The sequence below is a fragment of the Gastrolobium bilobum genome, unplaced genomic scaffold (genome assembly GCF_033153095.1).
Source record: "Gastrolobium bilobum isolate Gb01-03AN ecotype WA unplaced genomic scaffold, APGP_CSIRO_Gbil_v1 utg8959, whole genome shotgun sequence".
Classification (NCBI taxonomy): domain Eukaryota; kingdom Viridiplantae; phylum Streptophyta; class Magnoliopsida; order Fabales; family Fabaceae; genus Gastrolobium; species Gastrolobium bilobum.
The window spans coordinates 285937-299059 of record NW_026899316.1 but is presented as its reverse complement, the minus strand read 5'-3'; the positions used below and the strand labels follow the sequence as shown (position 1 = coordinate 299059).

The window sequence follows — 13123 nt, the reverse complement described above, 5'->3', positions numbered from 1 at the left end:
GAGACTTATAGCAACTAAGAGAATCTGGATAGACTCAAGCATGGCGTCTGGCAAAAAATGCCTCCAAGCTAGCTTTGAAGGTTTTCACCTTTCTGTCCATCCTCTTTTTGCCTTTTATGTCCACATGCACCTTGTGGGTTTTACCCCTCTTGGTGTCTTTACTAGGACCGAACAGAGTTGAAATACAAGTATTTCATCTCATTGTTCATAGCCTTAGCAACACTTGATCAACAACATCTTCTAGTGCATTATCGTAACTAGTAGGATCAATATCACTCAACAAGAGACAACTTGAGAGTTAACAAGGTTCTCTCCCACTACGAATGTACTGCACTAGACCTTGTGTATTTATAGGTAAAACAAAGAGTGGGTCAAATGATGGATCTTCAATTTCTTGAGGATCCGCTTATCCTTGATATTGTTCCTTTACATGTGATACTAATATTTCTACTAGTTTCACTTATATATTATCATGTTGAATTTCCAATCATGGTTCTCTTGTTTGTTCACTTAGAGATATATCTATCCCCTCTTGAACAATCAAGGGAACAGTGGATGAAGCTTCTACAGAATCTGAAAATTCTTGATCTGAGATAAATCTCATCAAGAATAACCTAACTTAAGAGCTTATAATTTCTTATCTAGTCCTCCTTTAAGAAAATCATGTGAGTGCTCACTTAGAGTATCTTGTCCTTGAGACTAAATAAGAAATCATCCCTAGTTCTCTTAGGGTAGCCAAAAGATATGCACTCTTCCATACAAGATTCCATCTCATTTGACTGCTATTGTAGGACGTGTGTCGTAGCACCCTAAATCCGAATATGGTTTGATATGGGCTTGCACCCCTTCCATAATTCTTTAGGTGTCTTTACAACAAAATTTGACGGAACCAAGTTAAGAAGGTAGATTTCCTTCTCTTAGGCATCTCGCTTGAACAACATTGACAAAGATGAATAACTGAATATGATCTTCACCAAGTCTAGAAATGTTTAATTTTCACATACTGCAACTTCATTCAACTAACGCATTCTTAGAGTTGACAGTTACAAAACTATCCCCTCTTAAATCAGGTAAGACCTGAACTTACCAGACAGGTAGCCAACACTTTAGTCAGACCAAAGTGTTTTTGATTTGAACACCTACATGCTTTTCTACCTCAGACTAAACCTCTTGGAATTTCCAAAAGCTTTAGACTTATGGCGCACTTGGTTCATCTATCCAAATCCAGAGTAAACATTCATATAATGAAGTACTCATCACCTCTTCTGGTCTGAACACTAATTGGTCCACATACATTAGTATGTACCAGTTCCAGTTGAATAGTTGCGCAAACCTTTTTGGCCCTTGTAGGATTGCTTGGCTACTTTACCTTCCAAATAGGACTAACATGTAGCTGTTAGTTAAAAGATTATTGAACTTTCAGTCCCTCTTTTAACTAAAATATATTTCCTACTTGAGATAATATGACTCAATCACAAAGGTCAAAGTTATGTTTCATTTGAAACTTTTATTTCTTTGGTGAAAGTTCTTGTTCATCATCATTTCCATTCAACATAACAAATTTAAAAAGGGTATAGGACATAGGTAATAAAGACTATTTAAACAATGTACCAGAACAAAACAAGACGAAGATGAACTTCGAAATGTAACTGAGGAATCAATTGCATTGTCAAACCATGTTTTAACCAAAACAACTAACAAAAATTGAATTCCTCTTGAAATCCGGAACAAATAAACAGTCACCCAAAACCATAGTCATTAAATAACTTGTCCTACTGCAAATGCATACACAAGTTTCCATTTTCAAGCTTAAAATATCTATGTCCATTGCTGACAGGTATGCCATGTTTGAACTACTACAAAGAGTAACAAACATAATCAGTGATTCCTGAATCAATAATTCATTCACTGATCAGGCCTTGATATGCCCATGTCAGGTTCTTTTCATCACCTCTGGACAATTTTTCTTTCAGTATCCCTTCAGTCTGCACTTGAAGAACTTGCCTTGCGGCTTCTTCATAGCAACTGGTTTGACAACTGATAACCAAGTTATTTTGTTCTTGTTACCACCCTTGGGTTTCCCTTTGGATTTAACAAGACTCTTAGCAAAACCTGCACCGACTGCATTTTGTCTAGCAGAGCTGCTAGACGCAGCAAACATGTCATTAAGAGTCTGAAGCATTTTTACTCCACTCTTAATCATGTACACTTGCTTCTGCAAGTATTTGGAAAGACTGACAATAATATAGCAGCGAACTACCATATCTGCCCTTTCCCAATCTGAGAAATGCATCTTAGTTTCCTTAGACGCATTCTCTGCAGGTTGCTATGGCCCTCGCATTGTCAGGACAAATTTTAGCTTCCATGTTTTAGAACAATATCAAAGATTTGTTTTTCACTTGTTCATAGTTGGTACCATCTAGAGGTTTTCGACTCAAAATCATTTCTAAGATATTTTCTGAAAAACATATAAAGCACACAATTACAAACAAATAATGCAATAAACAAACGAAGTGCGAGTAGATTCTCATAACTACTCTTGTTTATTGTTAACAATCCTTCAGTTTATCTTTACAAGGCTTACGATGGGCAAGTCACTTGTAAAAACCAAAATTGTTATTTGAGCCTTCAGTGCCATTGCCAGAGCCTCGATGGGAGGGTTAACAATTTTACCAAAGTTGAATGTAATTAACCATTGTTTAATTTCAAAATTATCCTTAGTGTCTAAGCATTGCCGACGATGGGCCGTACAATACTTTACTAAAATTTTGAAATTATTAAGATTTAATCTAGTGAAATCTGATTATCCTTATCCGATGGGGCTTCAGCGATAACCATTTCATAATAAACCCACAAATGGAGCCCGCAGGTTTTAAAATTAATTAATTTTTAAAATCTTCACCCATTCAACATTTTTGTTTGAGAATTTTCATAAGCCCAGTCGAATTCATTGTTTAATTTCAAAATTATCTTTAATAACTTAGTATTATCGACGATGGGCCGTACAATACTTTATTAAAATTTTGAAATTATTAAGGCCCAATAAAATCCAATCATGCTTATCCGTTGGTGCCTCACATGATTATTTTATTGATAGGCCCACAATGCGCCTGGAGGTTAAATTAATTTCTTAATTTAAATCTCCTCCCATAGATATTTAAGTCTAATCTAATAAAATTCAATCATGCTTATTCGATGGGACTTCACATGATTATTTTATTAATGGTCCTATAATGCGCTTGAAGGTTAAATTAATCTCTTAATTTAAATCTCCTTCCATTCAACATAAGCAACATTTTCTAATTTCCAAGAATTATTTAATTGAGAGTATCCTTTGTTTGATTTCAAAAACTATATAAGTAAGAGCGCCGATAAACGTGCACTAAGCTTAACATAATTTTGAAAGCATTAAGGTCCTGAAATCCGGTCACTTTACGTCAGCGTGTGCTCCAAACAATCATGATACATGAATGTTGTATGCAGCGTGTGTTATTCCATGACCATTTCAGAAAACCCACAAATTACTCGCAAAATAAAAGAATTCTCTTAGGAAATTTTCTCTAATTATTTTTCTAGATTTAAATCATCCAAATAGCTGACTTAATTATTAATCTAGATTGCAACAATCATAATAATTATCATTTATGAGGATAATTTGAAATCAAAATAATTTCCATAACGATTATTTGTCTTGATGTTAATTATCCAAAATTAATTAATTCAATTATTAATCTAGATTTTTAATAAAAATCATAATAATTATTAATTAATTTCTTAGGATGATTTAAAATCAAAATAATCTCATAATAACTATCATACTAGTCGCTGAAGACATAATAGCTATTATGCTCATGCAATCATACAAGTTATGCAACAATATGGCACCACCTATTCTATATGGCATGTTATCGCAATAAAGCATGTTATCAATCATATAATTTATATCAATCAATAAAAGCATGAAATAATAAAATCTAATTACTTTAATCCATGACATTCCTATTTTAAAGAAAATTAAAAAAATGTTATAACTTTGGAATTCAACTTTCGCCTAGCCCATAGTATCTGTCTCAAGCCCCTTTAGGGTTTCATGGGCCCAAAAGCCCAAAGACCCAATCCTTTGGCGAGAAACCCTAGGACGCGAAAGAGGAACCCTAGCCGTCAGGTCTGCCGCGCCGTCACCCGAAGTCAAATCAGGCTGAAACTCCAGGGGAAGGACCGCCACGTAGAGACGAGTGCACCGCCGCCGGAACCACCCAAAAAGGTGGTTGGACGCTACCTCACTCTCCCATTCTTTGTCAGAGAGTGGCGACCACTCTCAGACGCTTGTGGAGGCGCGTGGAGGAGCGTGAAGGCTCCGATGGCGGCGATCCACCCACTGTTGGGTTCTTCTTTCCGTCCTCTTTCCAACCATATATAGATCGCCCCATTCTGAGATCGGTAAGTCCTCGAAAAGTCTCTGACAGTGCTGACTGCGCATCTTCCTCGCGATTTCTCGATATTGAACTTTTACAAAATATTGAAAAAATACACAGAAATTCCAAAAATAAACAAAAACAGCAAGGAGGAAACCTAATCATATGGGATTAGCCTCCTTGTTACAAATCGAGAAATACACGAGAGACCCTAACCATGGATTAAAGCATTTTTACCGATTAAAATTTAAACTTTTATGAAAATGAATTATAAATTACACATGCTAGATTCATACCATAATCCTAGAACCCTAGGTGCCACACTTCAAGAAGCAAAACTAATTACATGAATAGTGAAACTAGATTCACATACCAATGTACAGCCAAGGCTCTGATACCAATTGTAGGAAATCTTAGATTTATGCGGAAGCGGTTTAGGACCTAGTACATTGGTATGCTTACCGAATCATCCTTGTTTCACAATTACCTCTCGGTGCGCAGGTCTCGTGTAGAATCTTCCCTTGTAGGATTCCTCTTCACGAACAGCTCACCTCAGCGCCGCAGCACGAACAACCTCCTTGAAGCTGGACTGTGGCAGATCTTCCAAACTATCTCTCGAGGAGGAAGGGGAAGTGTGTGGGCACTGATTAGATTCTGAGCTTGCCTCTTTCTCACAAAAAAGACTTAAGAGGCTGATGACTTAAGAGGTACTATTTATATGGGTTCCAAGAAACCCTAGCTCATTGGGCTCTAGGTTCCTTGGGCTCTTCTCATACTAATAACCCATTTGGGCTTTAGTAAAAGAGCAAACCCAACATTAAACACCCCTAGACACATGTTCCCCGGACATTTGGCAAAAAGTTTGGAATTGGAAAGGTGCACAACGGATACAGGTCTTTGTGTGGAAACTTTTGCATATTAAGATCCTAACTACAGCCACATGTGCATCTTGGGACAATAGTGACTCTTATTGCTCAATCTATCATACTCACATTGAATCCACCATGCATGCTCTAAGGGATTGTGAGGAGGTTCGAGCACTTTGGCTAAAGCTGATTGCGCCAACGTAGACTCAATGGTTTTTTAACAAAGATGATAGCGAATAGGTTCAGGCTAACCTCCAATGGAAAGGAGCAAGTATTGATGGGTTAGATTGGGACTCAATGTTCAGGATAACTTGCTAGCAAATGTGGAAATGGAGAAACGAGATTGCTCATGGTGAGAGGCGCAACAACCAACACCATTCTAAGCAAAACCTTCTCGACTTAGTCAATAACAACAAACAAGCTTTTGCAACAACTTTGCACCGAGAGGCAATAACCAAGCATGAAGCCTGGATTTCTTGGCAAGCTCCAGAGGAAGGATGGGTGAAGATCAACACAGATGGAGCGGGTAAGGGTAACCCAAGTTCGACTGATTTACAAAGGAGATCAAGACCAATGGAATGGAGAATTCTCTTGGAAAATAAGGACATGTAATACTTATAGTGCAAAATTATAGGACATTTTGAAAAGTATGGAATTTGCCTGAGAGAAAGGATATAAGAAAGTGATTTTGGAAAGTGACTCGGTTATAACCGTCACCACTTACCTTTAAGAGTAAGGTTGCTCGAGAGAGCCAGATGGTAACTTGAATTCGGGCTTGACTAGCCAGACCATGGAGTGTTCATTTGCAACATTGGTATCGAGAAGCAAATACTTGTGCAAATTAATTAGCAAATCATCTTCTAGTCACAAGATCACAAGTTCTTCGGCTCCGCTTCTCCATACCTTAGTTTTCTATTTCTTGCGGACCTTGCATCAGTAGGTAGAAATAGAATAATTAATATTCTCTTACGTTCTTGTTTTTTCTTTGTTGCTTGGCTTTAAGCCACTTCTTGTTACCAAAAAAAATTAAAAAATATAGACAATTAAACTACTGGATATTACATAAACAAAATACCTAACTGGCAAGCAAGATATAAATTCTATTGAAATCCTGTACACGACTGAACAAAACAAAAACAGAATCCATTGCATTTTAGCTAACAAAAGGCTGCAACTTAAATGCAGCAATTGACTCCAGAATCCACGTGTAATCAATGACTTGGTAACCAGTATTAGCAGCTAACTCGTCTGCTTCATTCAGTCTCTGCCAAATAATTGAAACTTCATCGCCCAACTTACATCCTTGTGGGGGATTAGGATCGTAAACAACCAGCAACTTTGAAGCAATTTCGCACTCATGTCTTTTTGCTTCCAATTCATCCTTGCTTTTCAAAACAGAACCTCCGCCCCCTTTAACTAAGTCTTCAAGATTTTCCTTTTTAATCGACACATAATCCCCAGAAAAATAAAACTTTAAGCCACTGAATAGCTTTGGCTCCTGCAATCACAACAATTAGAATATTAATACTAAAACTCATAACAAGAGATTTACCGAGTAATCTAACAATAAATATCAAGACATCAGGGGTCACAAAAAGAAAAGAGACTAAAATGTTAAAAGTCACTGCTGGGCTAAACAGAACAAATAGAGCATATCCGACTAGATATTTCAGTAGCAAGACACACAAAATAAGAGGCATTCATCAACCAAGATCCTTGATATTATAAAGATGACAGTGGAAAAGACAATTCATGCCGTTGTATGAACATTTTATGCAAATAAAGAATATTTACATTGGCCAATGCCCGAAGTCGGCCAGCTTTTGGGCCACCATAACACCCATGGTTGTCGAGACTAATTTCATATGGTTCTTCTTCTACTGGATTCATTGCTTCCATGGATGCTTTTATCCCTACAATAGAAGATAGATAGCATCAACAAGAATAAGCATAAAAAAACAAAATGCATAACAAGCACCCTCGAAAAGGATAGTAACACCACTTAGTCATAAATGAGTGTCAAATCAAGTAACCAACATTAGAAGACAAAGAATCTAAATAACTTACAGTCCATTTTTACAATCCATCGTCCATTTAGAATTCCCATGAGAACTTTCAGTGTCCTGCAGCAAGCTCCATTTGCATCAGTTGCTGCAATCACATGGGTGACATCTGAGGTCCAGGACTTGGTCACTGTAGCACCAACCCTGCTTGCAAAATTGATCAAATGTACCTGCACCGTCAAAAGAGGGGGAATATGAAAAACAACGGTTGGGAAATTATCTCATTTAGTTTAAAATAGATAACCACAGGATGATGCACCATACTTCATCAGGTGGAGTGTTTAACAAAAAAAACACAAATATTTATAAATAAGCACTTTTATCAAGGTAAGAGAGTTCAACTTATCAAAAGATTCAGCATCAATTATGAAATATTGCAATGTAATATCCATATGAAATTGTAACTAGAGGTCCCAAGAAAGAAAAATAGTAAAGATGACGAAGATAACAAAAAGACATAGTCACGGCAAGTAACATTTATACTAGCTTCAAACTAACCTTTTCATCGGTTGATAGAGCAGATCCACAAAAAACCAATTTTTGACCATCATCCTGCGAAGCTTCCAGAGGGTTTAACTGCTGAAATGGCCTGGATGAAGGACAAAAACTTAGAAATAGTATCAAAGCTTGACAGGAAATAAATTACATGTTCACAATAGCAAAATAATATGCTATAATTTACTTCTATAAGGAGAGGGTATTGTGGCAAACGAAACAGTAATAGTGAACTAAACCCTGAAATCTACTCAAATACTTGAGTATGCTATTAGAGAACTATCTATGAAATATGCAAAATTCTCTCATTTGGGAAATGAACTATATTGTTTATTATCAGAGTAGTATGCATTGTGCTTTAACTTATGCTTTTATCTGCTGACATCAATTGTAAGAAGTAAATAAGCAATTGACTTGAAATCCTGAAAACTCATAAAAATGTTGGAAAATAAAGCAGTGCATGCCATTTTAACGATGCCATGGTACTAATAGTAAAAACCAAGTTAAAGTATCGTACACGTTAATATAATTGCTACAAACTTAAATAGATTCTGACTTAGAAGAAAACATACAGTTGAGATGAAGCAAGATGCTTCTCAGTTGAGTGTTTTCTAGGCCTTGATTTCTCATTTGGAAATCTGACATTAGAATGAACAGGACAGAGCAAGAGAAAATCCCCCTGAACCAGAAAATGCACCAACAAAGTTTAAATAAATGCACAAAAGCACAAAAATAAATTATTTCTAAACAACTGCCAAAAAATAACTTTAAAGAGTACATGATGCCAGCGGCATGTTGAGATATCCATTGCACAAGGAACATGATAAGTTCTTCTACAGGATTTGACGTAGCAGCCGAGAGCAGCTCCCTTTAGACCACATTTGCTGCATTTAAGCTTTGCTCCCCTAGCTACTTCAGCCTTCAAATTCTTAATAGCTTCGTCAACAAAATACACTTGTGGTGCCCTGGATTCCCAAAGTTTAAAGCATACTTATCAGAGCCAAATGCTAACAGAAAGCTAAAAGAGAACAAAAGTATTCAACAAAGGCATATTAAAAAAAAAAAATTGAACAATCAGGACTTAATATCTGTTTTTAGGTTGCTCTGTAAGTCCTAACAATTCCACCAAAAGCATAAATCAGAAAGATATAGTAATGAAAAATACAAACTCAAAATAGAGTTAGTGTACCAATCAATGCAAATCCTATGCACATGTATGACATTTGGTTGCATTGCTGCATCTCCTGTAACTGAACTCCCATTTGCATAATGCAGCATTGGCCCGGTAACCTACAATAATCCGCCATAAAGACCAAAATAGTTTCAACAATTTATCCACAAGCATGTGTAGCAAGAGAATAACAGTTTTCAGGGAAAGGGGAATGGACAGAGGCTCTGATATGTGCAAGAAACTAAAGCAAATCAAATATTACCTCTGAGGTTTTAGAGGATTGGCAAAAAGAACAGATACTTGTGCTTGGATACAAGTCATTTGGTGCATTTGCGGGCATCGGTGCACCAGGGTCCTTTGCAAAATTAACGTCCTGACCAGAGTGGGAACCCACAAGCTTATTATGATGTGTGGTGCTATGTTGAATATGATCATCTCCAAAGGTAATATTTTTTTGTCTCTTCAGCTCTCTCGTAAGACCCTCTGTTTCAGAGGCCGAACTTTCAGGCCTGAACTGTGCCATTCTTTTTTTTAAATTTCCATTTCCAGTACCTGCTCTCTTCAATGAATAATCTTCCAATCTCTCAGGAGGCAACGGCTGAAAGGAAGAGTTAGTCATTTTCATAAAATGAAGTAAGGCACAAAATAAATTTTTTATTTCAAATTGCCAAGCATTGGAAATGGACAAATTATGGACGTTGGACTTAAAAGAGAAATACCAATGTTTCAAATACTTTTTCGACTTGTCTTAAATCTCCTTATGTTTTTATAACAGTCCCATAGCATGTCTCATCGAATAATGTCATCATTCATCAAGCTTGCATTATATGTGGTAGTTACAATTGCCACATCAAAATTTACACAGGGACAACCAGCATAAGAATAAAAAAAAATTAAAAGTCATCCAAGGCTTACATCATAATTGCTTACATATGAATTATGATGGTTATTTTTTTAATACCAATTGAATAAAATTTGTCAATTGATTGTTTTGGAAACAGGTTCCTGATTTCTACCGTTGGAAATGACAACCAGTAGTTATTGGGAAGTGAAATGGTAATTAATAGTTAGTGGGAAGTGAAACTATAATTAATAGTTAGTGGAAAATGAAACTGTAATTAATATAGGATTTAGGGTTTGAAACAGTAGTATTTAATGAAGAATCAATAAGGTCCTACGAAATAGTTAAAATTCAAATCGTAAATACAAGTTGTATTTATTTCTCCATGTAAATAAATATTAGTACGCTAAGTGCAAATCATTCAAGCAATTCACTCAATATTTTCTATAGATACTAATTCATGAGAGTGAGAAACCAAGTCAATGGGCCTAGCAAAGATGGGAAGCTGCTTTTAACTGTGAAAATAAAGAAGACCATAAATAAGAGTTTATTTTCTTACATGCTCACTGTCTTGATCACTGCAGTCAATATCTGAACCTTTGGTATCACAAAAGGGAGAGCTGCCTGGTGCTGATTGTGTCACTAAATTCACATCCATTTCCATAACTCCACAGTCTTCACGGTCCCCAATTTCCATCAGGGAAGATTGCGTTGGATTAGGCTTCCCTGCACTACAAAAGTCAACCCCTCCCCCGCAACACATATCCAGCTCCTCAGCTTTATGGTACACTGCAATATTGGATTTGTGATTCTTGCAAACCCCAACCTCATTAGAACTTGGTAAATTCAGTGGAATCTTAACAGCCTTTTTATCACAATAAGTTGACTTGGGAAATGCTTGGCATGGCTTCAAAACCCTCACATCATCTATATTAAACAATTCATAGAAAAAAAAATAATATCAAACCAGCATGAAGTGATATGCAACTCTCTTTTTCTCCTCAATTGAAAAACTTTCCAAATGCAAAGTAAAATGGCCTCACCAGAAGAACGTTGCTGAAACAGATTAGCACAAAAGGTGGCATCCAAGCTTCTATAGATTGCTACCATGTTTTCCACAAAAGGCACATGCCTTACATCTGCCACCCACAATTAAAGCATAAAGTGTTAATATAGATATCATACCAAAAGACATTCTGGCAACCCACAGCTAGTTAAAAAAAATATTCACCGGATTGGAGCAATTTTTACACATCATCACGGTGCATGCCACCTATAAGGCAATGGTCTACATGGCACAGGGCGCCACATGGACAACACCACTCCTCTATCATTAAAAAATAAAATAAAAATGATATGTGGAAACACCTTGAAGAGTTGTCGGTCCATGTGGCACCTTATAATATGATGCCACCTGGACCTCACCTCTAAGGGGTACCAAGTGGCCTACTCTCCCTAATAATATGACAGCCGATTAGTAATTTTTTTTAATCATAGAGTATATAAGCACTGGTGGAGCTAAGTGGAATGTCAAATGGCGCTTACGTCTAAAAATTGGTTCAACTCACTAAATACGCTTTTTTCAAATTATTTGGTCAATGAGCCAAATAAACTTGCATTCTCCAACATATACATGGGGGAGAGGGGAACATAAACATAATTGAATGAGAAAGAAACATAAATATAACATAACAACACCCAGCACTGCCAAGAGTCACCTTGAATATTATCACTTTTCACTCCTTGAACTTTAAGATCATTAAAGAGAGAGAGAGAGAGAGAGAGAAAATACAATAAAAAAAAATCAGTACTAACAAAACCTATAGCAACACGGGCGAGGATTGGTAATAAGTTACCTATTTGAGCATACTGAGCCTTGCAGACAGCACATTCAGATCTAGCCGTTGTGCAATCATCCAAACAGGAACTGCAAAAACATATATAAAAAAAAATTAAAAAAAAAAGTATTCTGATTTAAAAAAAAAAAAATAAACGAAGAAACTCGGGAAATAAAATCGCCAAGGCTACAACGAAGATGGAGAAGAAGTAACGAACTTGCAGAACAAGTGGTTGCACGGCAGTAACATTGGCCTCTTGAACAAGCTCAGACTACAAGATCCAGCAGGGCCAAAAAAAAAAAAAAAATTAATCAGATTAGTTATTGCCGAACCAAGGAAAAAATAAGAAAAATATTATTAAAAAAAATTCAAAAACCCCCTCTCTCGATTATCGCTTACCTTTTACAAATTTTTTGAATCATTTACACCTTTAATTAAATTTTTTTATCACTACAAAGAAACCCTAAAACCTAAACCTCAAACTTTAAATAAATGATTTAAAATTTTGGAAAGTAAATGATAAAGAAACCTGAAACCCTAAATCCCAAACTTATAAATGATTTAAAATTTCGAGAAGAGTTAAATGATTATGAAAAAAGTTAAGGGGGCTTTTAAAGATTTTCCAAAAAAAAAAAATTGGGAGGAAGAAGAAAGACGAACCAGAGAGGGCACTTGAGTTCGAGACCGAGTTTCTGGAAGTTGAGCATCCATGGATTCAAAAGTTTAGTTTTGCTCTCACCGTGTTTTCTAGAGTCCTCCATTGTTTTGTTTTTTGTGTGTGAACTAGGATCGTGGTGTCGAACAGTGGAGCGAAGTAAGGTTTTATTTGGGTTTTATGTAATGTAACGGCAATCTTTTTACAAATGATGCGTTGGCCGTAGGGTGTCAAAGTAGACGGCTCAGATTTCGTGTTCTTTACCCCGGGCGGGAGATAAGGGATTTATTTTGGCGCCATTTAAAGTTTTCCCACCACTTTTACTTTCAATTTTTCGCTCACTTAGCTGTCCGTCCGGTATTTAAACCTACGGAAAAAACTAGGAGAAATGTTTTCTCCTGTCATTATATTTATGTGTTTCGAAAAAATATATGTTATTTTATAAGATATAGAGTTGTATTATTAAAAATGAAAGAAAGATATAATTTAATATTTTTTATTTAAAATATAAATTAAGAATAATTAGTCATTTTCTCTGTTATAAGTTATAATTTTTATTGGTCGTATCTTTTTTCACTTAAAATAATATGACAAACTCTAAACTCTTTCTTTTGTTTGACCTTTTTTTTTTCAAATATGGGCCCACTAATTTTTTTCTCTGCAAGAAACTGAGGTAGTGTTTGGTTGGGAATTTCGTTAAAATTTTGCTGGCTAAGTGCATGTGGGTATCTGATGAAATCACGTTTGGTTGAAGCTTTTGGATAGATTTTCCCATCAAA

At 36.1% G+C, this 13123-nt stretch overlaps 1 protein-coding gene across 1 annotated transcript; it reads right to left on the bottom strand.

Annotated features, from left to right (window-relative positions):
* Positions 1-6354: 6354 nt before the first annotated feature.
* On the bottom strand, positions 6355-12478 carry LOC133289510 (BRCA1-associated RING domain protein 1). Its single transcript, XM_061487485.1, has 13 exons — positions 12350-12478; positions 11907-11960; positions 11708-11778; positions 10895-10990; positions 10411-10778; positions 9273-9608; positions 9029-9129; positions 8618-8804; positions 8412-8518; positions 7843-7933; positions 7349-7514; positions 7076-7194; positions 6355-6779 (listed from the first exon to the last, which is right to left on the bottom strand). The coding sequence occupies exons 1-13, from the start codon at positions 12448-12450 to the stop codon at positions 6435-6437; spliced, it is 2142 nt and encodes a 713-aa protein (XP_061343469.1). The 5' UTR covers positions 12451-12478; the 3' UTR covers positions 6355-6434.
* Positions 12479-13123: the final 645 nt, after the last annotated feature.